This window comes from Canis aureus, chromosome 10 (genome assembly GCF_053574225.1).
Source record: "Canis aureus isolate CA01 chromosome 10, VMU_Caureus_v.1.0, whole genome shotgun sequence".
Lineage (NCBI taxonomy): Eukaryota > Metazoa > Chordata > Mammalia > Carnivora > Canidae > Canis > Canis aureus.
In genome coordinates, this window is record NC_135620.1 from 57,325,231 (window position 1) to 57,352,606 (window position 27,376).

At 47.1% G+C, this 27,376-nt stretch overlaps 1 protein-coding gene across 1 annotated transcript in view; it reads right to left on the reverse strand.

Moving 5' to 3' along the window:
• Positions 1-1,394: 1,394 nt before the first annotated feature.
• The window catches only part of GABBR2 (gamma-aminobutyric acid type B receptor subunit 2), a 355,033-nt gene continuing 329,051 nt past the window's right edge, over positions 1,395-27,376 (reverse strand). Inside the window, exons 14-19 of the mRNA XM_077912663.1 lie at positions 27,035-27,145; positions 22,436-22,660; positions 19,869-20,051; positions 17,183-17,312; positions 13,345-13,462; positions 1,395-10,163 (exon numbers count right to left, since the gene is read on the reverse strand). Of these exons, the coding sequence (XP_077768789.1) occupies positions 9,998-10,163; positions 13,345-13,462; positions 17,183-17,312; positions 19,869-20,051; positions 22,436-22,660; positions 27,035-27,145 (933 nt within the window). The 3' untranslated portion in view covers positions 1,395-9,997. The remainder of the gene's footprint in view (positions 10,164-13,344; positions 13,463-17,182; positions 17,313-19,868; positions 20,052-22,435; positions 22,661-27,034; positions 27,146-27,376) is intronic.

Sequence of the window (27,376 nt, forward strand, 5' to 3'; positions counted from 1 at the left end):
GGGGAATTAGGTTCATTTAAATCCACAAGTCATTTGCAAATAGGATTCTCAGGCAGTTTTCTGTAAAATACTGAATTAGAGAAACAATGTTAAGTTTTGTTTGCATACCTCATCATATGATATAATCTCAGAAGTCAAAATAGCCCCCCTCCCCAGTAGGATCACTGTAACGAATGTCCACCCATCAAAGTTCGCATGACTGAACACAATGGAGATTTGACTCCACAGGTTAAATACTTGTTAGCTAATATAGAATCTTCAGATAGGTGTCTATTGGGTATCTGCTTCCAGGTCAGGTTGTGATCTTGGGCTCCTGGGTTTGAGCCCCACGATGAGCCCCAAGTCAGGGTCCCTGCTCAGCAGTGAATCTGCTTCTCCCTCTTCCTCTGCTCCTCCCCACTGCTTGTGCTCTCTTTCAAATAAATAAATAAATAAAATCTTAAAAAAAAAAAAAGAACCTTGAAGGGATGACTGGACATTGCAGACCTTGAGAGTTTTTCTATTTTCTATATTTATTGAAATATATTTATATTTCAATATAAATTAAAAGTGAATCAAATTCTGCCAAAGGAACTTTGGTGCCAGGGAAATTTGCTTTTTAATTTATTTTATATTTTAAAGAATCACATAACAAGACAGAATAGTTCTAGGGCTTTTATTTGGTAAACATGTTTTATTTTTATTTTATTTATTTATTTTTTAACATGTTTTATTTTATTAACATTGTTGTATCATACAATATATATGAGATGGTTTTAATATTTTTAAGTTGATCTTTTTATTTTTAGTTTAATCTTTATAAGGCAGAGAAAAGAAAATTAGAATATCTGTGTTTTATGTTCTTGATATGCTTGGCAAGAAATGTAGCAATATTATTTAACAGGAGGGGGAAGAAATCCCATTGGGGTGTTAAGTATCAAATCTTGGTGGTTCCTTCATCACTTCTTCTAGAGTCTCTGGAGTTAGATGGTCTGATTTTGAATTCTGGCTCCATCATCACTAGATGTGTGACCTTGGATAAGTTACTTAACCTCTCAGTGACTGAGTTTCTTTATCTATATAACTAAGGATAATCATAATACCTCTCCTGTGGTGTTATTACACAATTATGTGAGATACCCATGTGAAGTGTTTATACAATACCTGGTTATAGAACACATTTAAGAAGTGCTAGCTATTAATATTAGTAGGAATTCTAGGAATCATAGGTTCTCTGAGCTAGTAGGGATCTCCCAACATGTGTTTGATCTAGATCATTGCTCAAACTCTCTTACTTTTATTTCAGGCTCGCAGACAAAAAGGTTTTTCTGTTTCTTCCTGGTTTCATTAACTAACAGGGGGCTCTGAGTCTCCTAAATGGGAGTCAATTAGATAGTAATGTTCCTTCAATGAGAAATAATGTCCCTTTAAAACAGAAAATGACCATCATCCTGAAGAGCTGGTGTGGCTTCATGACCCATCAGCTGAAGCATATCTCAGGTGTTGCCTTTCTTCTTCTTCTTCTTCTTTTTTTTTAAATAATTAGTTAGTTAATTAATTGATTATATATATTTTTGCCTTTCTTCTTTCCATTGGATTATTGGGAGCCTACTAGCTCCAGGACTGGGTGAAGATGGCTTTTGAGTGATTTCTATGCTGTTCACATGCACTACGAATCTCCAGGGAGCATGAAGAGAGAGGGAAAATTGAGATGAACATAGCTCTCTGCCATTGTTTTAAATAAAGGCTGAGAGCCATAGAATATAGCAAAAGTCATCCACTCAAATGCCTACAGAGAGAAAGCAAGTAATAATATACATGAGTGAAGTGGGCTGAGTGTAAGGGAAAAAACCTGCAGTGCAAGCAGAATGTAAATGTCAATTGACACTTGGCCTTGATGTTGGGTAATAATAGGGTGTGGTGTGGCTATGGGGAACTAAAGAACATATGACCTACATAAAGGAGTACCTCTAATCAGCTCTTTTCTTCTTCTCAAAAGAAACTAGAAATGCAGATTTTATTTAAATAATAATAATGATGATGATGATAATGATTATGAGAAAAACCACTTTGTAGGGAAACGTTGTGCTAACAGAAGCGAACATGTCTGTTTGCCGCATATGACATGCATGTGGTCAGTTTGCAACCACTGAAATACAGATTTTTGGGCTTATCCATTCCAACCTCTCACCCAGTGGAGGAATTCTGTCTCTAGCCTCCTGATTTGAACCCTTCTAGAGATGGGGTGGCCACTCTATTTCATCATGTAAACGATTTTGTTCATGAGCTAAAACTGTCTCGGTGGAATTTACTGCATTCCATCCTCCTTGGTCACTTTGAAGCGATGAGGAGTAGGACAGCACCTTATATTTGACGACTTCCCAAAGAAGGTAGTAGTTGCCTTGCCATGCTTTCCCACTACCCCCAAATTGTCCTTTAACCATGACATGATTGCTAGGCTTGTCCCTGTCCGGCTGTGCCTCCCCTAGAAAGGCCCCTTAGACATCACATGACCAGAACTGGAGGTAAGTTGGCAGGGAAATAAATGCAGACCCCTTGTAACGTTCATCTCCAAGATGCTAAGCAAATGAGAATATCTGTCCTACCAAGGCATATCTTCCCCCTTTGACATATATTTTGAAGAAATCAGGCAATGGGAAAAAGAAAGATCTTGCTTCTGCAAAGCCATGTGGGAAAAGGAAGGATTTTATTGGGGTAGGAGTTTCCTTGGAGATGACACAAGGGATTCTTACTGATGCTGCGTTCGTGTTTACCCTGGCGCCTTGGGATGCTCTGAGAACAGCAAGAAGATACAGAAGCCTGCTCCGGAAGTTCAGTCTTCTCCTTCCTCTTCAGCCTGCCCACAGGTGTACCACTCCGTCGCTTTTCTTAAGATGACCAGACCCTCCACAACTTTCCTCAGTATCCAGCCACCCGATGGGAAACCCATGTCTCCTGCCAAGTCACACAGGGAATAGCCACCCACAGCTGGGCCATCTCTCCACATCCCACCAGCATCAGGCAGTCCAGTGGTTCTGAAGTTTTCAGCTAAAGGGTGTTGACCGTCCCCTATGTGGTGGTGGGAAGAGGGTACGAAAGCGAAGAAAACTTTGGGTGCCCCTCATTTTATAGGGGAGGAGAACTTGTCTAATGCCCACCCTGTTCTCCAGGGGATACAAAAGAGTTGGCTGCTGCTCCCTGGACTCCACATTCTCTTGCATCCTCTAGTTTTGATCCACTAGGCCCACCTCACCCCCACCTTCAGGCTGTACGCACAGGGTTGGGGAAGGCGGGGGGAGCGAAAGTGGAGGTTGCAGGTCTGTCCTGCAGCAATCACATGAAACCACGACTTCCTGCAAGCCTATATTGAGAATACAGCTTCACATCTCGTGGTCCTTAGACCTCAGGGCGGAAGCTCTGAAACCAAATCCGGAGACGCTGGTAATATTCCAGTGACTTTCCCACTACGGAGTTGAAATTTACTCCCAGGTGGCCTTCTCCACGGGCTGTAGGAAGAGGCTGGCCCGTGGTGCTCTCGTCCCCGGCTCTTCCCCACACAGTGGAAACAGCTTTTAGGAGTGCGCATGAGACATCTTCTCTAGGTTTCAGGAATGGTCTAGGTAGAATCGTCGCATGACTTCCCCTATTGGGTGAGCCACTGTAGCAAGGAATTAGAAGGAGGAAGGAGTTAAATGTGTGGGCTGCTGACACTACCGTGATCCCAGAATCTTCCCTTCCTGCCTTCCCTCTCTCTCTTCTCTCAGTGCACTGCCTCACCAATTTATCTATAAATCTATATTTGTCTCACAGAAATCAGGTTTGACTGTGTTTTTCTTGAGACTCTAGATCGAACGAGATTTGACATTTCCTTCTGTTTCCTGTAGGACATCTTTTCCCAGAGCATGTTCAGGCTTAGCGTGTTTTTTTCTTTTCTTTTCTTTTCTTTTTTTTTTTTTATTTGGTTGTTGTTTTGGTTTGGTTTCTTAGAAGATTTTATTTATTTATTTGCAAGAGAGAGACAGAGATAGCGACAGAAAGCACAGCAGAAAGGAGAGGGAGAAGCAGGCTCCCTGCTCAGCGTGGGGGCTCAATCCCAGGACCCTGGAATCGTGACCTGAGCTGAAGGCAGATGCTTAAGTGACTGAGCCTCCCAGGCGCCCCCAGGCTTAGCATGTTCTCTACTGTTTGTCTTTACGCTGCAGAATATTCGTAGACTCTACACTGATTTCTTTTCCTGCCCAGGAAAAGGCATATTTTATGGAGGTATATACTTACGGTGTGTGACTATATATTTATATATTGTGTGTGATTATATGTATATGCATGTGTGTATAGATGTGTATAATCACACATCATAAGTACAGCTCAAAAAATCTTCATGATGTGAACACAGCCCTGTAACCAGTGCTTAGATCAAGAACTTGAGGGCAGCCTGGGTGGCTCAGTGGTTTAGCACCACCTTCAGACCAGAGTGTGATCCTGGGGACCCGGGATCGAGTCCCACATTGGGGTCCCTGCGGGGAGCCTGCTTATGTCTCTGCCTCTCTCTCTCTGTGTCTCTCACGAGTAAATAAATAAAATCTTAAAAAAAAAAAAAAAAAGAACTTGAACATTACCGGCCTCCAGAAGCCCCTCTCATACCATCTTTCCCACTACCCATCCCGCCAAGGGCAACAACTATTCTGATGTCTAATAGATTAGCCTCGCTTGTTTTTGAACTTGATATTATTGGAATCTTCCGGTACATTCTCTTTATGTCTGGCTTCTTTCAGTTTGCATGGTTTTTTTTAGATCCATTCATATCACATGTACTTGTAATTTTTTTTTTGTAATTCCTTGCTGTGAATATACTATATCACTTTTTTCCCTGTTCTGTTGATAGCATTTGGTTATTTTCCAGTTTTTACCAGCCTGATCATTTTTAAGCAGCAAATATCCCACCTAAAGCTGGCATTTCTCCCCAGAAGGGGGAGCATCTTCCATCTTCTTCCTCTGCTCCAGGCGAGCAGAGTCTAACTGGACCCTGGAGGCCTGAGCGCTCCTGGTGCAGTGGTCGGGGACGAGGGTGGGGGCCAGGCAATGGGCAGCTAGGGCAGATTCTGTCTCTGCTGTAGCTTTTTGCATATCATTGGCTTGCCTGCGCGTCAGTACAGTGGGAGCTTCCCCTGCTCACACTGTCCTGGCCAGAGACGCTCAGACTGGGGCTTAGAGCCTCGGGGGATGCAGGGATGAATCACAGAAGTGTGCAAATCTACTAAATTCAAAAAGATTGTACCTTTATTTCAAGATCATCTAACTAGGCATATTCCTGGTCATGGGAATCCAGTGGCTTCTGATGAGCAATTCAGGGAAGTGGTGAAGAGGGTGTGTCCTGGCATTGTGCCTGCTAAACTCCCCTCTCAATCTCAGCTGTGTGGCTCAGGACAGCACTCATCCTCTGCCGCCTGAGTACCTTTAGCTGCAGAAGGACAGCAATAATTGTTCCGACTCTGGGGTCCCCGCGAGATTTAAATGAGCTTAATGCCCACAAAGCACTTTGCCTAGTGCTCAGTGAACATCATCTCTCAATCACCATTTGATTTGTGTGTATTACCTGGGTGGCCCCATCATTGTCGATGGCTCAGGAGAAAAACACAAAGGTGGATTGAGCAGGAAGTGATCTGTGAGAGCCAAGTGAAGGCCACATGATATCACGGAGTGCTGAACAAATGAAGTTTTCACAGTGGTTTAAATAAAGAAAAGCAGTGTGATAATTGAGTCATCACACCAGGCAGGCTGAGCTCAAAGGAGTGTGCTTGGGAGCGGTCGGTGCTGTGCTCATGTTGTGAGCTACAATTTATTTTTCTGCAAAACCTCATCTATCCCATTAAATCAATGTTGTTAATACGATTTTTATTGGTTTTGTCATTTTATTTGCATTGAGTTTATAAATTTGTTTTGCTTTTATATGAAAGATGTAAGCATGAGCTTATATTTCGTTTGAACATATTTGGGTAACTTTATAAAGACAATTTAAGTCGACACTGTGTCTTAAAAGGTGTCCCTGTGGTTTTTAGTTTCAGAAACACTGCTCTAGGGTTTTTGCATTGGAATTCAGATGGAGGGGAATCAAAGGCTTTTCCTTTTGACACAGAGCCCTAACTCACCACGAGTGCCAGAGCTCTCCAGTTACAGATATGATAAACCAGAGTCCAGACAGCAGCCAAGACATCAAGAGCGAAGAGTGCCAAGCCAATAGCTCTTTGTCATCACGGGAGCCTGGAGGCCGGCAGCCCCTTGAATCTCACCCCACTCCAAAGCTCTGAGTGTGGACTTGATTTTGTGATCCAGGTGACCATTGCATTACTGGTATCACCTTCTAAGATTTCTACTTTTGCATTCAGCGTCTTTAAGACTTTCAGCTCTGTGGAATAAAATATTCCCTGTTACTTAGGTAACCTAGATGTCATGGAGCAGAGTCCTCCTCCAGTCAAGGTTCAAGAGGCCTGTTCCTTGGCAGGCTCATCACTGAGGATCCAGCACTAGAAAGCTCCAACCTGGGACCAGTCCTCCAAAGATGTTTGTGGGTCCAGTCCCCGCTTCTGGCCTCCACCCAGTCACATGGCTGCGGGCCTCCCCTGGCTGCTTTGGCCACCTTGCCTTTGCTCTGTCTTTCAGACCCAGCCACCAACATGGATGTGCCTCAGCCAAATTGTTTAATTCTGCAAAAGTCTCACGGAAGACTGTTCTGAACCACTGGGAGGGCCTGCTGCTGGGTGGGACACACAGGAAGCAGATGTGACTCCCATCCTCAGGGAGCTCCTGGTCTGGAGTGGGGAGAAGGAGCCAGTGTGAGCATGTACCCAGTGCCACAAGAGGGGAACAGCGTCCTGAGTACAGAAAACAGGAAGAGAGAATTTCATGGGGAGGGATCTCAGAGGGTGTTTTGGATGGGACCTTGAAGAATGGGGGTATCTGAAATAGAGCTGCAGGCTGAGGGCTCAGCATGGTGCAGGAAGTGCATTCTCTAGGTGGGGAGGCACATGAGGAGGCTGGAAAGAATGGGGCCAAACCACAGGCTGTCAGGCCTAGAGGGGGAGTCGTGGCTGGGGAGGCAGTGAGGCTTCTAGGTTAGTTAGGGACTTCTTGTTTGCAACAGATGGGAACTGGACTTAACTAGCCAAAAAAAGTAATTTATTTGGAGAACTGAGAATCCTTCCCATCATGGGAAAGGCCAGGGTGCTGCCGGCCTTCTGGAACAGCTGACCAGCTATTCAGACACCATCAGGGCCCATCTCTTGATCCTATTTCTCTCCATATCGGCTCTCTTTTCTCTTTCATGGTTGACTAAATTTCCTTAAATGGAGGAATCCTGCAGAAGGCAAGTCCTGGCCCAGCTCAGGTCATGTCCCTACCCTGGGATCCAGCAGCTGCAGTCGCAGGGGGGCAGCGCTGCTCTGTTACAATCTGCAGAGGGTAGGGTAGGGCAGCTTCTGAAGGAAGTTGAGGAGGCACCCCAGAACTGTGCCCCGTGTCTGAGAGGAGGAACGGGACCTGATGGGACCTGCACTTTGGGACGAGGAGGCATTAAAGAGGACTGGCTGTTTTTTTTTCCCCTTTTATTCATAAAAACAAATTTGCAACAATTTATTAAAAATTGATACCATGCAATAGGGGTACGAGAAATTCCTCATTTACATTTGATTCTGGCAGTCCCAGTCTAATTTAAAGCGTTTGTGCACTAACGTCACTGGAAAATGCCTTCAGGCTGAAGCCTCTTCGGAAATGTACGGTGTGTTTGCTGCGTATAAAAGAACAGAACCGTTAGATAGCTAGAGTCACTTCTGTGGGTCTCGTTATTTGCAGGGAAATTAAAAAAAAAAGGGTGAACCTACAGTATCATTAAGACAGAAAATGTACTTTGTGGGTTAACCTAGAAGACTGTGCACGCTGAGGGGGTCACAACGGGTTACGGACGCACACACTCACCTCCGACTGCCCAATACTTTTGTTTCTTTTTGTTTCCTGCTATGCTGGAATAATATTTCTACAGGTATATTTTTTTTGTGTGTGTGTATACATTATGTACAATGAATTGTCTCCTTCCCTTGGAAAAATTAACGTGGTCCTTTAAATTAAATCTGGTTTTGGTGAAATCAAGAAAGCAAGTAAATACTGGTAATACACAGTGAGTGACAACACCGAGATTCGAGATTCGTAGTGCCTAAACAGACAATGACTTCAATTTGACCTGTGATGTGTTGACATTTTTTTTTTCCCTAAAAGCTACAGTACCTCCATAACCTCTCTGGGGGGGGAGGGGAGGGGGGAGCTATGCTACGTGAAAGAGGGTGTTTTGAAATGTTGGCGATGGTAAGATTCCTGTGGGCCCTTTTTGTCAAAGTCTGGTGGTGACAGCAGTATATTCCTGACTTCAGTGGTCTGGGAAGAGATTATTGCCTGCCTGTTGAAGCTGCCATTAGGTTTCTTTAGGGAGTGAGCAACCGCTCAGTTGTGCAGACGTCCTGGACGCTGTCATTCAGGTCTTTCTTTAAGCAAAGAACGAACCTGTCTAGGAATGTCACAAAAGTCGTCGGGAGCCTCTCTCCACCAGCTTATCCTGGTAGAGGGCTGTGCTGGGAGCTTCTCTGGGCCAAACCCCTGGCGGTCGTGGGGGCCGAAGGTCATGGTCATCCTGATACCTCATGGGTCAGGGCTGCTTCACTGTTTGGTAGGAAGCTTTCCTGGACAAGATCAAGTTTTGATCCTCAGAGTGACCCTGTGAGGTAGGCAGGAGACGGGTGTTATTCCAACCCCAATTTGTTGGGGAGGGGAAACAGGCTCAGAGAGACACCAGTGACTTTCCCAAGGTCATGGAGGGAGTCAGCCATGGAGTAAGGACTTGAGCCTGGGTTTGCCTGGCGCCCAGGCCAGTGCTCTCTGAGGTTCAGTTGAAAAGGAAGAGTGATCTTATGAATGAGAACCAGCGTGTTGACAGGTCACCCCCGTGACCCCCAAGCGGGGGGGCTCCCTGGCTTGTCCAGATGGAAGCCAAGGGGAGCCCTTGGCTAGCAACTCTCTCCCTACGACTACAGGGATGTCTTCTAGCAGAATGCCCCATTCACTTTGGTCAGAAACAAAGTCAGTGGAAAAAAACCAACCCCAGCCAGCCCTTGGGCCCTGATGAGAGGTTAAAGTGCACAGTCTTTCTTTAGTGTGTTTGCTGGGAACAGACATTCCATGATTAGCTCGGGTGGTCCCCCTGATTACTGGAACACCTGATACAAACACAAGGACGTGGCCAACGTGGTGGGTGCATGACCGACTGTCAGTGATTGCTGCAGAGCGTGTCTGCAGTGACGTGCCCTAAATCCCCACAGTCCCAGAACGGGTGTTATTGTGTTAATGTGTGGCATTTATCAGAGAGTAAGGTCCCACCGGGAGGCACGTGAGTCAGCCTGGTCCCGTACCCCAGCCCTCGGGCCACCTGGCTGCCCTGCAGACTCCCTGTTCCAGGAAGGCTGGGGTTGGCTGGACTGGCAGCTGGGGGCCTGGCTGCCCTGCCCGCCTCCTTCCCCAGAGGGGAGAAGGGCTGGCCCGCGGGGGGCGGGGGCCCACAGCCAGGGATGCGTGTGCAGAGGCAGAGGTGGTTTCTCCAGAAGCCCCTCGCCTCTTCTCAAGGCTGCTCAGGGACACTCGGTGACTTCTAGCTGGAGTTCTAGTGATTTTCTCCTTGTCTAGGATTTTTTTTTTTTTTTTTTTTGCAAAGTTTCCAATATCCCAGCTCCTCCTTCTTTGCAGACATCAAGGAAGAAGTCATTTCCATTCCTCTTCTTTGTGAAAGAATAAAAACTTCACAAATAAGGCGCGAGGTCAGGTGCCAAGTGCCCCCATCCTGTCCACCTGAGTGCCATCGAGCAGTCCCACAAGGCCAGCCGTGGCGCCCAGCTTTTCCGCAGCCAGAGCTGACAGCGTTCCTGTAGCCTCTGCTCCGTGTGGTTCTGTCATGGGGGAGGCCCCGGCCCCAGGCCTCCCACCCTTACAGGCCAGAGACCATAACTCGGAAGGAGGGTGGCACGTGTCTGTGGCGGGGGCTGGCGGTGGGGCTGACGCAGGGGCTGACACAGCTGGCGTCCACGCCTCCGATGGACGGGAGGTAGGCGTGGTGGAGGATGGGGAGCTGGAGGGACAGCCGGCGCTGGATGCTGTGGCAGGGGGGAGAGAGGGAGGGGGAGAGAGGATTTTTAGTGAAGGCTATCTGGCCGCTCACCAGAATGTTCCCTGGGCTCGCTTTGGCTAAGAAGCTGATGGGGGAGAACAGTTATCCTGCATCCAAGATCTGTCCCTCCCATCATCTAACCTTATTCACCCAAATAGCAGGTATTTGGTGCAGGCCTACACCTGCCAATGACTGTCCTGCGAATAACCAGGGACATAGAGTAGGTGAAGGGGATGCAGCCTTCCTAAGCATGCAGCGATTCCTAAGAACAGGTTTTGCTCATCTCATGGGGCTTTGCTGCTGACATAGACAGTTCTCACTCTCTCTCGAACCTCCAAATGCACCGGGAGGCATCTGGCGCTCCATCCTTCCTCACTGGCTCCTCCCCCTGCCTTGCCAGGACCTCAGCCGTTTCTGCTGGGCTGATTCCAGCCAAGACAAGGTTCCTTCCTTGTCTTTCAGCTTCCTTGGTGACTAGTGTCCCCTTTCCAACCTTGTGGGGGCGGGGAGGGTACAACCTTGCCTAAGATCTCTTGCCTAATTCTCCAGGTGAAACTTCCACTGGCCCTGCACCCAAACCCTGCCCTCTGGCGGCTGGTTTCTCCTAAAACGCTGCTTATGGCCACTTTTCCTTGCCTTTGCACATGCTCTTCCCCCAGCCCGGGATACTTTCTCTACCTCCCGATCCCGATGAACTGTTTTCCCTTCACTATCCAGTTTAAACTCAGAGAATGAGCTCCTTCTGCCTCCGAGCTCCCAGAGTTTGGGTGAATTTGCAGAAGCACAGCCAGAGAAGCCCCAAGGCGAGGTGGAGGTGGGGGTGGTATGGGACTCTGCGCAGGGAGGGGGAAAGGCAGCTGCTTTCTGACTCCCTTCTCACTGCCACAGTCTTTGGGCCCAAGTTCCCATCAGAGCTGCCCCAGGCCAAGAAGTCACCTTGACTGTAGAAAAGGTTGCTTGATGGTGGGGGGGCAGGGGGCAGGATGTGTTCTGCTCAGCTGCATCTTGTGTGGTTCTCTCTCATACCTGGGAAGCTGCATTCTCAGAATCCTTAGGCCTCCTTGTGTCTTCAGTGTCTGACTGCTCAAGTGAGGACCTCCCCCCACCCCCTACCCTCAGCTCTTCAAAAAAAAAAAAACAAAACAAAACCAAAACCAAAAACAAAAACAAAAAAAACAAAAAACCCCACAAAAACCCACAAAAAAGCCCAGTAGGTAAAAGAAGGATTGCTATTCCTATTATAAAGGCTAGGGAAGGGTACAGGGTTTATGTAACTTACTAAGAGGAAACAAAGCCAGAACTGGGGAAGGTGGGGCTCCTGCTTCTTCTGGAAAACCGCAGTGCTTTGTGAGGAAGGCAAATCAACTCATCCCAACAGGCGTGCCCCTGGTGTGTATATTTGGCACGGATGGGGTCCTGACACGGATGGGGATGGATGCAGTGCTGCCCCCACTCCCTAAGGACCTGTTCGTGGGAGAGTTTCTACCAAGGACATGTCACAGGTGCTCACGAGGTTAGTGTGTTGGAGTTCTCCTTTTGAAGTTCAAGTTGAACCTGTGTAACCTGAGCTATGATCTACTCTTTAACACAAGAGGGTGCTGGCAAAGAGTCCAGGAATGGGGAGCTGAGGAAGAAACTCTTTATCATGGGATAAAAGGGCCCTGTCCGGGCTCCTGGGAAGGGTTATCTGCCTGGGCAAGGTGGACATCTGTCTATGGCTCTCAGAGCCATGGCATGTTGCTGTCTGCAGGTCCTGGTTTATGTTGTCATTCATTCAACAGACACTTGCCAAACACCGACTCAGTGCCAGAACTTGCACTCAGTCCAAGGGGCATGGGAGGGGCTCATACTTTATCCTCAAGGTGCTTACACTCTAGCGGAGGGTACTAATAAGCAAACCACTGACGACTGCCATATAACCATCAGTAATTGTTCTGGAGCCAATGAAACCTTGGAGCTAACTGGGTTGAGAGACTATTGGCTCTAACACTAAATGGCCCCAAATTACACTACAGTCGGTGATCTGGCTGTCTTTGGTGCTTGTCACTTCCCAGGGACCAAGTTTCAGTGCTGACATTTTTTTAAAAAAAGATTTAATTAATTAACTTGAGACAGCGAGTGCACAAGACAGCAAGCAGGGGAAGGGGCAGAGGGAGAGAGAGAGAGAATATCAAGCAGACTTCATGCTAGGTGTGGAGGCCATTGTGGGGCTCGATCTAATGACCTGGAGATCATGACCGGAGATGAAATCAAGAGTCGGGCACCTAACCAACTGAGCCACCCACGATGGTGCCATCAGTGTTGACATTTCTAATCTCTGCTTCCAAGATGCTCTAAGCAAGGAAGAACTAAAAATTGCCAGTGGGATAAAAGCTAACAGAGATGTCCAAGTCTTTGCTTAGATGTCACCTTCTCATTGGATCTTCTCCGATTGCTCTGTTTAAGATTACAATCTCTAACGCCTTTCCCTAATTTATTTTTCTCCAAAGCACTTACAATTTAATACACCAGATTTTGCTTTTTTAATGAAGTTATTATGTCATTGGATAAAATAAGCTCTGTGAAGGAAGGCATCTTTGTTATTCATTCAACAGACACTTGCCAAAAACCGACTCAGTGCCAGAAGCTGCACTGAGTCCAAGGGACATGGGAGGGGCTCATATCTTATCCTCAAGGTGCTTACACTCTAGCGGAGGGTACTAATATGTAAACCACTGACGGCTGCCATATAACTAATCAATAATTGTTTACTGCCAATAACAATCAGTAATTGTTCTGGAGCCAATGAAGCCAGTGGGATCAGTTTTCTTCACTTTAACATCTGACACATAGTAGGTGTCAGTGAATAGTTGTGGATTAAGTGCATTTAGCAAGGTTAAGCTTTATATATAACGAAGGCAGTGTGCCTCAGTGGTTTCGATGATGGGACAGACCTGGGTTTAAATTTGATCTCCTGCACTTAGAAACTGGGTGAGCTTTGATAAGTCATTTCCCCTTTCTGAATATTCGTTTTCTCATCTGTAAAATGAGCATTGTAATTTGACCTGTGTCATGAGGTTGCTGTGGACTTCAAAAAAATAATGCATGGGAAAATGTGGTGCAGATGGAAACTGCTGTGCATGAGTAACATGCTCTTTCACAAGAATTCTAGAGGAGAAAGTACTTACTGTTCTGGGGAGTTTATGTCTTCTATAGGATCTTTGCATGTTCGAGAGGGCTCTGTTGTGTTCCACTGTAGCTGGGGATTTTGATCGAGGTGATTTTTTAAAATGGCCTTTCCCCCATCTGAATGCAAAACAACAATATCACAATACATTCTGTTAACTTCATTAAAAAAATGCAGTCATTGGGATGCTGCCCAAGGAGAGAGAATGCAAAAGAGCCTTATTATCCCTCTGGAGCTGTGGTTTCTGCAGTAGTTCTCTCAAGACTAAGGCAATGAACCCAAAAGTTTCCACCCAGGGATGGAAGTGGCTTCCTGGGAATTTCTTTTCTCCAAGAAAAAAGGGAGGAAATCCAGTCGACCAATGTAAGCAACATAACTTGGACATGAAAAGTTCTAATATACAAAAGCCTTTTTCACTGGTGCACAGGGATGTAGTGACAAAGGAAATAACCCTCCAAGGTAAAATATATATCCATAAGACTGCCAAAGACTGAAAGAATAATAATAGTCAGTAAACTGATAGTGGGAATTTAAATTGGTGTAATCTTTTTGGAGGTCACTGTCAATAAGCATCGAACACTAAAAAATAGTATGTATCTTTTACCCAGAATTTTTACTTCAGGGAGTTATCCTAAGGAAATAATGAAGGTAGTGTGTGAAATTATACATAAGATGTTCACATCAGCATTGTTTATAATATAAAGAAGTGGGGACTAATCTGAATTTTTCAAGTAATAACGGATAAATTACAACTTATGTATGTATGGGGGCTCCACTGAAAGAAATACTGTGTAGGCACAAAACATGATGATGTGGGTGCTTTCAACCCTCTGTGCTTCAGAACTACCTGGAGAGATTTAAAGGAATATTGAATACAAAATATTCAACCCCCCCCCTCCCCACCGAGGGGTTTGGAGGAGTACTGGGGTTTTGTAGATTTTTTTGCAGTGGGTCACTTAGTGAATGTCATTTTGCCCCCATGTGAGGACAGTGGGTCCTCTTTAGTCATGGATTCTGTATTTGTGAACTCGTCTACTCACTCAAATTTATTTGCAACCCCCAAATCAATACTGGTAATGCTTTCAGGGCCATTTGCTGACACACACACAGTGTTGAAAATTCACATTGCCCTCATGGTTAACAGCATTATAACGCATGCATAAGTGCAAGAAGGCTGTGATGTGTCTGATGAAGAAAATATATGCGTTAGATGGGCTTCATTCAGGCATGCATTATAGTGCTAATGAATAGTGTTAATGAATCAACAATATATTAAATAAGATGTCTTCAGACAGAAACACACATGCAACAAAGTTGTGCATTGATTGGTTGACCAAAATGTCAACCTGAGAAAGCCTTGCAGGAACCAAACCTTGTATTTCGCCCAGGAGTAGTGGTTCAGTATTTACTAATTAATTCACGGTTCACAGCAACTTTATCAAATGTGATAAAGTTGAATGCATGTTCTTAGAATATGGAAGGAACTACTGGGTCATAACAATTTCAAATTCAACCAGCAATGTTTGAGAATGCCCATTTCCCCAATTGTGTCCACAAACTGCAATATTTTGATCTCTTGTCTTTGCCAGTCTCATTGGTGAAAATGGTATCTCACTAAAAATTTCATCTGCATTTAAAAATGAACTTTATTGATTTATTTGAGAGAGAGAGAGCGCTCACAAGTGAGCATGGGATGGGACAGGGCACCAGCAGTGGGGTGGGCGAGGGTCAGGGAAGCACACTCTCTGTTCAGCAGGAAGCCCATTCCCAGGACCCGGAGATCATGACCTGAGGTGAAGGCAGATGCTTAACTGACTGAGCCACCCAGGGATCCCTCATCTGCATGCTTTTACTGAGGAGAGAGCTTGAGCATCTTTCCATAAACATATGGACCTCTTGCACTTCCTTCTGTGAGAACTATCTTTTGCCCATTTTTCTTCTGTTATTGGGCTTTTTAAAAATTAATTTGCATATAGTTGTATATACTTCATATAAATGATATAAAATTTCTCGCATATGTAAGAAAATAAGCTCATTTCCTGAGTTACAATATTTTTTTTGGCTTAGTTTGTTTGATTTTTTGACTATTTATGGTGGCTTTTGTGTTGTTAAATTTTTTTATAGTTAAATTTATCAATTTTTTCAATTGTGGTTTCTGTGTTTTACATCAAACTGAGAAAGGCCTTCCTTTGCTGAGATTATTATTATTATTATTATTATTAAAGATTTTATTTATTCATAGAGCCAGAGAGAGAGAGAGGCAGAGACACAGGCAGAGGGAGAAGCAGGCTCCATGCAGGAAGCCCGACGCAGGACTCGATTCAGGGTCTCCAGGATCACGTCCTGGGCTGCAGGCGGCGCTAAACCGCTGCGCCACCGGGGCTGCCCCTTCGCTGAGATTATTAAAAAAAAAAAAAATTCTCCTGTGGTTTCTTTTAGTTCTTTCATGGTTTCACTTTTTACATTTAAATCTTTTATCCAGCTAGACTTTATTTTTCTGTTAGGTGTGAGGTAAGAATTTAACTTTATTCTTTTCCAGATGGCTATTCACTTATCCCTATTAAATTTATTGAATAATTCATTTCCTTCCACTACTTTGAAATACCCACCTTTTCCAGATACTAAAATTACTGTGAATAATTTTTATTCTTTCAATTTACTTGTTACTTATCTTAATTTAAACTTTTTTTGCAATCAACACCTTACATAGTAAGAATTTTATAAGAATACTTATTACTTATGTAATTAGAATAAAAGAAACTGTAAAAAACCAAAAAAAAGAAGCTGAAGATTTTTCATTGATGTAAAAAATAATTTTATAGCAAATCAATGAATAAATGCCAACAAAATGCAAACAACAGAGAAGTATATTAAATGAAATGTAAGAAGAATTCCTTCTCTGCACATACTGTTCCTTTTCATACAGGGGGATACTGTTTACCATCTGGTGTTTGTTCTTCAAAGCCTTTTTAAAAAATGCACTTAACACACATAACACACGTGTACACGTGTGTGCATTTATGTGTATTGTAATGCTAGCCTTCACCTTGCTATTTCCACTTGGAGAGCTCTCCATATTTGTACAAATAGATCCACCCCATTATGCACCTTGTTTGGTTGCATCATAATGAATGAAACCGCCCTAAATGCTGAACATTTAAGTTAATTCCAGTTTTTCTCACCTACAAATAATGTTGTGATGAACACCACCCATATACTTTTTGCCCATGTGGGAGTATTTCCCAGGGGCAAGATCTCACCAGTGGAAATGCTAATCAAGAGGTTTAACATCTAAACATTTGGATGTGCCTGACTGACTTCCAACATTGCAGGAGAATGCCTCTTTCTACACACCCTTAACAACATTGGTGATCTCCAAAAATTTTGCTGAAATGTAGGGTAAGACTGGATTGTGTTATTTTGGTTTGCATTGCCAAGTGGCTGGTGGGATTGAGTGTCACGTCGTATCTAACTGACCACTCCTTTCCCATACGGTGAGAAGGCACATTCGAAACTGTGGAATGTCTCTGGGAGATGTAAGGTAAACTATTCATTAAGAACAATGTGCTTCCAATCAGAACCCTGGGATTGCTGGCCGTGTCAGGTACATGCGCCACTGGAATCCAGGAGACTGAGAGACAGAAGCCCCGGCTCTAGGAGGGCAGGACTTCAAACGGACACCGAACTGTGGATTCCAGATACTCCAGCTGCGCCTGTGTGGCTTCCGAAAATCCCCACCCCCTCTCTGAGCCTCAGTTTCTCTGTCGGGAAGGTGGAAGATGGCCAGCTGGTGTGTGATACCCAGGTCCCCACATTGCAGAGACGCCGTCTCCTCCTACCTGTGCCCTCCGTGAAGTTCCCAAGGTGGAGGATGTCGTTAAGCTCTTGGTAGTGGCTCTGTTTAATGTACGTGGTCTTTTCTGGTGTGTCCTGCAGCTGCATAGTGACCTCTTCCAAGTCTTTATCCAGCTAGAAGACAAAGGCTTCAGCTGAGTCAGAGCCCCTGACCCAGCCCTTCCCCCAGCTCACAGGCACATGGGACTGGGCCTCAGGCAGGCTTCTGGGGGATGAGAGAGACCGCTGCCGGCTGGGGCAGAGCTGCAGAGGGCCCCTGCTGGCTGCTGCTGCAGGAGGAGCTGGGGAGGGGAGGGCTTTGCAGCGATGTGTCCAGTGCAGGCTTGTGCCTTGAGGGAATAGCTGGGCAAGCCCAGGGAGGTAGGGTGGTGTCAGAGTACAGGCTCTGAAGTTGGACAGGCCTCGGGGCAAACCCAGGGCTGCTCCTTACCATCTGTGTATGGGCTTGTGAGAGACTGAGTCTGACTTCCTTCATCTGCAGAATGAGGTAATAATAGTACCTACCTCCTGTGGTTATTATGGAGATTAAATGAGGCAACGCACTTAAAGTTTAGCCCAGTCCTTGACACATCGTGAGGGGAACCTGCTACTACAATAAAAGTACTACAATTGTTGTTGATACCCAGCAGGGGAGGACAGATCTGTGGGCTGGTCAGCTGTGAGTCGCACATGGACACTGAAGCTCAAGACCGTAGGTGCTCCTCTAGAGGATGGACTGCAGTTGCCTTCAGGTCATAGAAAAGTCGAATGCAAGCCCTGGGGCACTTTAGCCCTTGAAAAACCTGGTGTGTGTGCATGTGAGTGTGAGTGTGTGTGCGTGCGTGTGCATGCGGATGTGCTGGGGACATGGTGGTAACTGGGGAAGGCGGTGGGCATTCTACTATAGTATAAGGGAAAGAAACTTATAAACTGTAAAGTGTTGTTCTAATGTCAAGAGCACAGTCATTAATTTTTAAATAAGTTTCAAGGGAGAGATACATTTTGTGTGTGTGACTCAAACAGCAGGGCAGGCATCAGAGAAGGCCCAATTGTGATTTGATCCCAGGAAAAACAACCCAACATTTTAGGGATTTTTTTTTTCATTTTTTTTTTTTTTTTTCATTTTAGGGATTTGACACTGGCTTCAGTTTCAGGTTTCCTGAAGTGAGTGAACTCTTTTTGCTGGAGTATGCAAGTAAAAGTCAAGTGTCAAGTTAGGGTAGTTCTAGTCACAGAGAGGTCTGATATTAAAGCAGAACCAGCCATGGGCTTTGAAGGACAGAAACCTTTCCTACTTTGCTCTGGGGTCTAATGGGGGGCTATCTCATCCTAAACCATCAGGTTTAGATGCGCAGAACTCTGTCGTAGATCTTTGTGACAGACTAAATGTGAGCGCCCCAAAAGGCTACGGATCTAGCAAACGGAATGCCCAGTCACATCTGAATTGCAGATAACAATGAATCATTTGTCTAGTGTAAGTATATCCCAAATTCTGTATGGGTCATCCTTATACTAAAAGTATGATTGGCTGTCTGAAATTCAAATTTCACTGGGGCATCCTGTATCTACTCTGGCAACCCCGGATCCCACTTCTTCCTCACGACTGTCCAGCTAGAGACCACATTTCCCAGCCTACCTTGTGTCTAAGTGTGATCATTGTTAAGTTCTTGCCAAGGTAACTGGAGCAGACCCAAAAGGTGCACAATTTTTGTATTACTTGCTTATCTCTTGTGTGGACTCCCTCTTCCCTTCCTGAGACATGTGGAACAGGCCATGCCTTCCACCCAGTTTTAACTGTCCTGGTGAGGAACAGACCCTGGGGAGTGGCAAACAGCAAGTGTGAATGAACCTCATTCAGCCATGGCCATGGAGGCAGAGCTGCCTGCCAACCTGGATCAATCTCCTGAGGACTATTAGGTGAGAGAAATATTTTCTTTGGGCCACTTCATTTTGGGACCTCTTTGTTACAGTAACTTAGCAAGTATCCTTGCCAACACACTCCTTTGTTTCTTCCCCATCCCACTCATTAAATGAGGGTTTCTCTGTGAAGCACATGCTTTCAGACCATAGGCCAGTCACACACCTGGACTCAAAGAGAAGGGTGAAGAAAGGGTGGATAATTTGGTCTCCCCTCTCAGGTACAGAAAGTCCAGAATTTGAGGTCTGGCTTGGGCACAAAGGAATCTAGGTATAGCCTCCCTGGAATTCTATAGAAAGAGTTAAGGACCCTCAAGACAACAGTGAGGTCCACTTCAGCAATCTCTCCTGCCTGAAAAGTTTCTCTTCACCCCCTCCTGTCTTGCTGTACATCATATGGATGAGGGTGGTTATTGGGTTGTGAGAGTGAAAAATTAAGGGGAGGGGTCCCCCACACACTTAGGAAGCTCCCATAATCTGGGAGCTCACAAATCTCTAAGAACTCCTTGCTTTCTGAGGGTGTCTTGAATTGAGGCATTGCTGGACTCTACGAGCCTGGGCCTGGTGAGTGGATTCTGACAAACTGCCTCTGTCCAGTGCACGGCCCCCCTGGTTCTCATGGCTGTAATCCCAGCACATGGGACTGCACAGCCCGATGCGGGGGGGGGGGGTGGTTCTTAGAAGGGGGTCGAGATTGGGTGGGGCAGCTCTGAGAAGCCCTGCATTAGGACAGAGGGAGGCTGGGGCCCTGGCTGCCAGTGCTGGCGGAGCTACCTCTGTGATCTTCATTCGTAGGCGATGGTTTTCAGACTGCAGGCCCTCCAGGCGGGACGTGCTTGCTTGGTTCACGCTGGTGACTGAGGTGGACGTTTTAGAATCTTCCTTCTTCTGATTCTGAGTGAACTGGAATCGCCTGTTCTGAGTCGCTGCGTCTGGGTTTGTTCTCAGAGTGATAAGCTGAAAGGACAAGGTGGAGCTGAAGAGAGAAGCCAGAGGTCCTCCCCCCGCACCATCTCCCGTCCACTCCGCCGCAGCAGGTCCTGCGCTGGAGGCAGCGTGGATGCACGCTGGGAGTCTGGAGCCCTGGGCTCAGACTGGTCTCTGCCACCTGCTTGCCTGTGACCTTGGGCAGGCCCCTCCCCCCTCTCGCTGAGTCTCAGTTTCTTTCCTTTTTTTTTTTTTTTTTAAGATTTTATTTATTCATTCATGAGAGACACACAGAGAGAGGCAGGGACATAGGCAGAGGGAGAAGCAGGCTCCCTACAGGGAGCCCAATGCGGGACTCGATTCCAAGACTCCGGGATCACGACCTGAGCCAAAGGCAGACACTCAACCACTGAGCCACCCAGGCATTCCTCAGTTTCCTTCCTAATCAGCAGAAGTCTGGTCTCCTGATCCTGACTCCACCTGCATCCCAACCACCCCGTGGAGCCCACCAGCTCCCCTTCGGCCTGATGCCAGCTGAGCCTCACTCTGCCTTGGGCCTCATTCTGCATGGAAAATAACCCTGAGGGTGACATTGGAAGACAGTGGATGGAGGCAAATGAAGGCCTCTCTTACTGGAACCATTGGTGAGTGTTGAGGACAGACCGGTGACCAGCTCGGTCATGGACAAAAGCATTGTTAGAGGAGAGATAAGGCTGCTGCTTAATCCTGATCTTACTCATTTCTTCAAGAAACACTCCTGCTTTGACATGGGCCTGCTCTGGAGAGCAGGGGCTGAGGGAGCTAGGACCCCCGTCTGCCAGGACCCCATGGTCTAGAGGCCAGAAGTATTGAGGGCAGGCTGGGCTGTGGGTGCTATGGGCCTGGGCTGGGCTCTATGCAGGGCTCGAGGGACAGTGACAGAAGGGAATTTAAGGGGGGCAAGAAGTGGCCTATGCAAATTGGGGGGCAGGGTGAAGAGAGGGGTGCTTAGGAAGAAGAGCAGTTTGGATGGTGCACACGGTTCTCTGGGAGACTGGAGGGGACCCAAGGGCCCTAAAAGGCAGCCCGGTATCGGGGACTTGATTCCGGAACCAGGAGGGCAATGAGGAGCTCCCGAGGTTGACAAAGGAGAGGGACACGGTCAGAGCTGGGCTTGGAGCCATCTGGCATCTTTGACCGGAATCAAAGAATGTCAGAGTGCGGGCAGCGAGGTCTTAGCGTTGGCCCAGAGCCTGGGTGGGTGTGACAGACAGAGAAGGAAGGCATATAGGGCAGCAGTGCTCAGGGGAAGCTGCCACGTGGGGACTGACTGGATGCGGGGCCACGGGCGGCCTGTTTAGGGTACAGTGGTCCCGACTGATCTCCTGGCCCACCCCCCCCCACCGTACTCCAAGGCATGCCCCACCCCACCCCACTCAGGCCAATGATTCCCTCCACCCTCTCTGTTTCCCGTTCTTCCCTGATGCTGAGACCAGCTTCCTGCAGGGACTCCCGAGATGCCGGAGCCTCTGGTTCACCTGCCCACTGCCGGGAAGGTGAAGGTTTGAAAAATACTTCTCAGGCTGGTCTTGGAGGTCAGTGCTTCAGATGAATGCGACCTGTCAGTGGCTGCCAAAAGTGGTCATTTAGTACTTTTTCCCACTAATACTACTTCTGAGGGCCTGTCTGAAGAGTGTGGCCAGAAGCGGGGATCATGTGTTATGTGGAGAAAAGAAGTTCATTTATAACATAAAAGATCTGGAAATGGCTGTAATGCTCATCAATAAGGGAATCAAATGGACAAGAAAACATGGAGCATGCCCTCCCATTGGTGGTTATGACTGTGAGAAATACAAAGGAGAAATTCATAGTGGAAAAGGCAAACTATGAAACAATACGTGAGCTATAATCAGAGCTGTAACTGAGAAAGTTCACTGCCTAACCATTTAAAAAAGACTGGGAGGGGCACCTGGACGGCTCAGTCAGTTGAGTGTCCAACTCCTGATTTTGGCTCAGGTCATGATCTCAGGGTCCTGGGATGGAGCCCTGCACTGGGGCTCTGTGTCAGCGGGGAGTCTGCTTCTTCCTCTCCCTCTGCTCCTCCCCCTACTCTCTCTCTTCGGTGCGCACATACATGTGTGTGCACTCTTAAATAAATAAACAACATATTAAAAAAAAGACTGGAAGGAAACATCAAAAATACGTAGTTTTTAGTAAAAAACTAAAACAAAACGTTGACAGTGATAGTTTTTGGGTGGCGAGACTGGAAAATCTGATTTTTACTTGTTTGCATTTCCTAACTTTCCGTGATGTGAACTATAATCATCACAAGCAGAGAAAGCGTAGAACTGCCAGGAAGTGTAGGAAACTAGCAGTCCCCTGGGCAGGGTCAGAGGCCAGAGGTCGGACGGCAGGATGCGGAGGGCGGGCCGTACCTTGGGCACGAACACTAGGCAGAGGGTGATGGTGCTGCAGAAGATGATGACCAGGGCGACGATGCAGAACTGCACGTTGGGCTGGTCCCGGGTCAGGAAGGAGACGGCGGCCCCAATGATGCACATGATCCCCACGTTGTAGACGCTCATCCCGATGTACTTACTGTCGTTGAGGGCAGGGATGCTGACGTTGCGTGTCTCCCAAGCCAAGAAGCAACCGAACAACTGAAATGGTGAGCGGAGAGGGGAAGTGGTCATTATCTCGTGGTGGCACATACCTGCTGCTCTGAGAAGGGGGGCTGGGAGCTTTGCTGTGGGCCGGGTCTTCTGGATGTCACCCCGGGTCTCCACTGGTGGCCCTGGGTTGAGTCCTGCTGAGGAAATGCAGACTGGGGATGTTACAGCATCTGGTTCTCCTGCGCCCCAATATTGGTTCACATATAGCAGGCCGTGGTGGGAAGGCTTCCAGAGACATGATTGTGACAACCTCCCCTCGCTCTAGGGAGAACACTGAGGCCCAGAGAGGAGGAAAGGGCTTGTCCAAGGCCACACAGTCATACAGGGGCAAAAGTGAATTGTTTCTAGAAGTTCAGTCCCGTGTTTTTTACCACTAAATAAGACAGAGGCCCCATGTCTGGGACTTCTATTACCTGTCAGTGCACAAAGTCACTCAGAATAGAGACTATATATCCTAACTGTCCTGAGGCTAGGTGTGGTGTATGAGAAGGTTCAGGACAAGTTCTGGTTAGTATCTGTAAAGGGGAACTGTGTTCCTTTTCTTCCTTCCTAGTAGATGGAGTGGAGTGTGATAGGTGGAGCTTGAGCAGCCATCTTAGACCAAAAAGTCATCTTAGTCTACAATGTGGGAGCTATATGATGAAGATGGGGGAGACACAAGGTCCAAGGAGCTGAGGTCCTGGGTACCCCCACCAGCCCTAGATTGCTCATTTGAGGAGGAAGTTAACTATCTCTTTAACCACTATTATTTTGGGTTTCCTGTCACTTATAACTCTACTCCTAACTAATACATCTCCCAACAGAAATGGACCAGGTAGAGGTCCAGTGTGATCTGAAGCAGGATGTGGAGGGTTTAGACTCCTTGGGTGGTCTAAGGGGAGGGCAGATTGAGGAGGAAGTGCAGATGGAATGGCAGGCAGAATGGTAGTGGGGGTCGGGGGGCGAGCTGACCAGCATGCTGACCAGGCAGGGGCTTTGGCTGCAGTCCAGCCCTTTCAGGAGGCCTTTCTCCAAAGACCCCTCTTCCCTCTGACCTCACCACTGCAACTCAGGGCATCCAAAGCTGCATGAGCCACTTAATATCACACTGAGGGCTTCTGTTTTCAGGTTCGACTTAGAATGGCAGCATGGTGCCATGTAGTGAAGGGTCAGGGGCACAAGGATGGAGGAGCTGTAATCTGCTGTTTTTCGTCGGCTGTGTGACTTTGGGCAAATCACTTCACCTCTCAGGGCCTTAGTTTCACGGTCTGTGGAATGGAGATAATAATAATAATAATAATACCATCTCACAGGGTTTGTGTCCAGATGAAATGAGAGGATGGCTGTGAAAGCATTTTGTAAACCAAAGTGCCCAGTACAAGAGTCGGTTATTTTGTAATTGGTATTATTTATACAACCATGGTTGCTTTCCTCTCCTTTTCTGTAAGTGTATTATATCATAGACTGATTTATTATTATCATTTAAAACATTTTTTTATTTAAAACATTTTTTAAAGATTTTCTTTTTTTAAAAGTAATCTCTACACCCAATGTGAGGCCCCAAACTACAATCCCAAGATAGTCACATGCTCCGCTCACTGAGCCAGCCGGGCACCCAGACTGATTTATTTTTTTAAAGATTCCTTTTAAAATGGGGAACCAGAAGCCCAGGAAGCAGATACCAAGTGAGGAAAAGAACCCAACGGCTGTTGAAAGCCTTGCTTTGTGCCGGTTTCTCCGTGTGTGTGGTCCCTTCAGTCCCACAGTGGCTGTGCCAGCAGGGCCTGGCTGTCCACATCTTCTAGGGGAAGAAGCAGGGGCTGGACAAGGCTAAGTGACCTGCCCAGGGGCCCACAAACCATCATGAGAGTCTCTACCAGTTGTTAAATGTGGGCAAGTTTGGAGACCTGGTGGTTGGCTGCAAAATCTCTGAAGAGTGTCAGAAGGAAACAGTAACTTGTTCCTAGGCCTTCAAGGAGTAGAATGAGGGTTCATGGGCACAAGTTACATCGAGGCGGATTTTAGCTGAGGATAAGGAAGAGCTTTCTAGAAAAGCAACCTGCCTATAGTGGGTTAAATGGGGGCTCTAAAAGACAAGTCACATCCCAATCCACAGAGACTGAATATTTGGGGAAAGGGTCTTTGCAGATATGACTAAGAGATCCTCCTGGATTATTCAGGTGAGCCCTAAATCAAATGACAAGTGTCCTCACAAGAGCCACACAGAGGAGAGACATGGAGAGGAGATGGCCACGTGAAGATGGAGGTGGAGATTGGAGGGATGCGGCCGCAGGCCAAGGATGCCTGCAGCCATCAGCTGCCGTGGAGAGGCAGGAAGCATTCTCCCTAGAGTCTCTGGAGGGGGCATAGCTCAACCTTGGTCTTAGACTCCTGGCCTCCAGAGCAGTGAGAGAAGAAATGTGTGTTGTTTCAAGCCAGTCTGCGTTTACCAGTTTGCGGTGATTCGTGACTGCAGCCACAGGACACTGATACAGCATCCATGATGCCACAGGTCACAGTTAGGCAGGTGAACTCCCATCCCTGGAGGTGTGGCAGCAGTGACTGAATGAATGGGGATGTCGGGGATGCTCAGCGTGGGCTGGGAGTGCCGAAACTCTGAGAGGGGAGAGTGGGCCTCAGGGCTGGGCACTCTCTCTCCAGCCTTGAAATTCTGTGGTTTCAGAGAGGAGGCACTAGGAGCTAGAATTTTAGTCACAAACCCTAGGGGCCAGGAGGACTGAGGACAATTCCTTGCACACACTGTAAACAGTAACACACTTGTGCTGCTAAATACAGCTTTTATGGACACGATCCAGCTGAAGGTATTAGCTTCACAGGAAGAGATACAGTCATCTCCAGCCACTTTTGCAAGTAGGTGGAGAAGATAATGGATGGTCAAGACATTACAGATAAATGCAGTTTAAAGAGTCAATCGGATTCCCCATAATCTAATTTCACAGAGTCTCAGGATCGGGGGACCTGGAGCTAGAAGGGTCCTGGAGCATCTGGCTTCAGTCTCATTCTTCAGCAAGGGCTGGGGGCCTCAATTGTGGGTACCACATGCTTCCTGTGAAGGGGGCGTCTTCCTTCCTAGGGGGCACCACCACCTCTGCGGCCACTGCTCTATTGTACAAAATCCTTCTTTAATGTGGACTTGAAAGCCGCCCTCTGGCAACTTTGCCCACTGATGATGGATCTGTCTTCAGGTCTATGCCACCTGTCTCTCACAACTCCGGTGACCATGTCTCCTGAGTGCCCATCTCTAAGTCTAGGGCTGTTGGCCAGTCCTCAAAGTCCCATTTCCACTCTGGGAGCCTCCTGTGGACACCTTCTGGGGCATTACTTTGTGGGGCCCAGATTGCGGTCCAGCGGTCCTCATAGATTCCCTATGGAAACTAGTTTCAACTAGTATGAAGTGGGGGACACTCTCTGCCTAGGGTCTCCTAGCACATGCTCTTCTGGTGTGTGGCCCCTCAGAAACAGTTCTCCGAAGCAGCAGCAGGTATGGATGCATTTGAGCAATACAAGAAATCCCAATTTATATGAGTTTTGGAGAGGGCTTCATTCTTGGCTGTAAGCAGAGGCTACAAAGACGTGGATGGTGGCTTGACTTTCCTATGGCAAGACCTGAGGAGGGTACGGGAGCTGGTTTCTTTCACTGGAGGGTGCTCGCTTCGGCAGCACATATACTAAAATCCTTCACTGGAGGGATTTTAGGGGAGGCGCAGTTTGCATAGGATTGGAGAGAAGCTTCAAGGGTGAGTGTGGGATAAGGTGGGGTGTGGCGGCCCTTTCAAGTCTTTCCAGACGTGTGGGGTGGCCTTGGTATGTGACCTTTGATCACAGATCTAACAGATCTTTGATCTAACAAATGGGTAGAGTGGAAAGAGTACTGGGGTTGGAGGTTGGAGGTTACCAGGTGCCCTTTAACCTCTCTGAGCCTGACCTTCCCCATCTATAAGATGAGGATGATTCCACTCACCTCCCACAGATTTTGAGAGAATCCAGTAAAATGTGGGATGTGAGCGTGTGCTAGATGCTGATAGACTGCTGTTCTGGGAGTATCATGGTGGCCGACGCGAGGCCAACTAACAGGTTTTGGGATTACTCTGTGGTTAAGCTCTTGAATCTGCCACTTACTAGCTTGAGTGACCTCGGGCAAACCAAGCCTCATCAGCCTCATCAGTGAAATGGGGGTATAATCTCCACCTATCTCAGAGGGTTGTTGTGGGAATTGAGAGAACATGTGGCGAACACGGAGGTAGGCTGGTAAGTGCTTCATCCTGGGGGTCCTGTTTATTTCTACGTTCACAGAGGCCCCTGGGGGAGAGAGCTCTGACAGAGAAGCAGCCCCCCAACCTCTGCCTTCTGCTCTGCACCTACCATGAGAAGCCCCTTGTAGGCATAGACGATGCCAAGCCAGATGGTCATGTGGGTGTTCTCACAGTGCTCCAGGAGAGGGCGGATAGAGATGTCCCGTCCTGCTGGGTCCGGCTGTGCAAAGAGAAAACAGAAACCCAGGGGTGGCACTGGGCACCTTTCCAGCAGCCAGGGCCCCATCTGACGGCCACCTTCCCTCCCATGAGCTACAGCCAGTCTTTTGTCCAGGAGGCCTTTTGGACTCCTCTTCCATGTTTCCATGAGGCTGCCTTATATTTGTTGGTCATGAGTCAGCCCTGCACCCTAGTTATCTGTGCTCTTCATGCCTTTCAAACATGAGTCAGA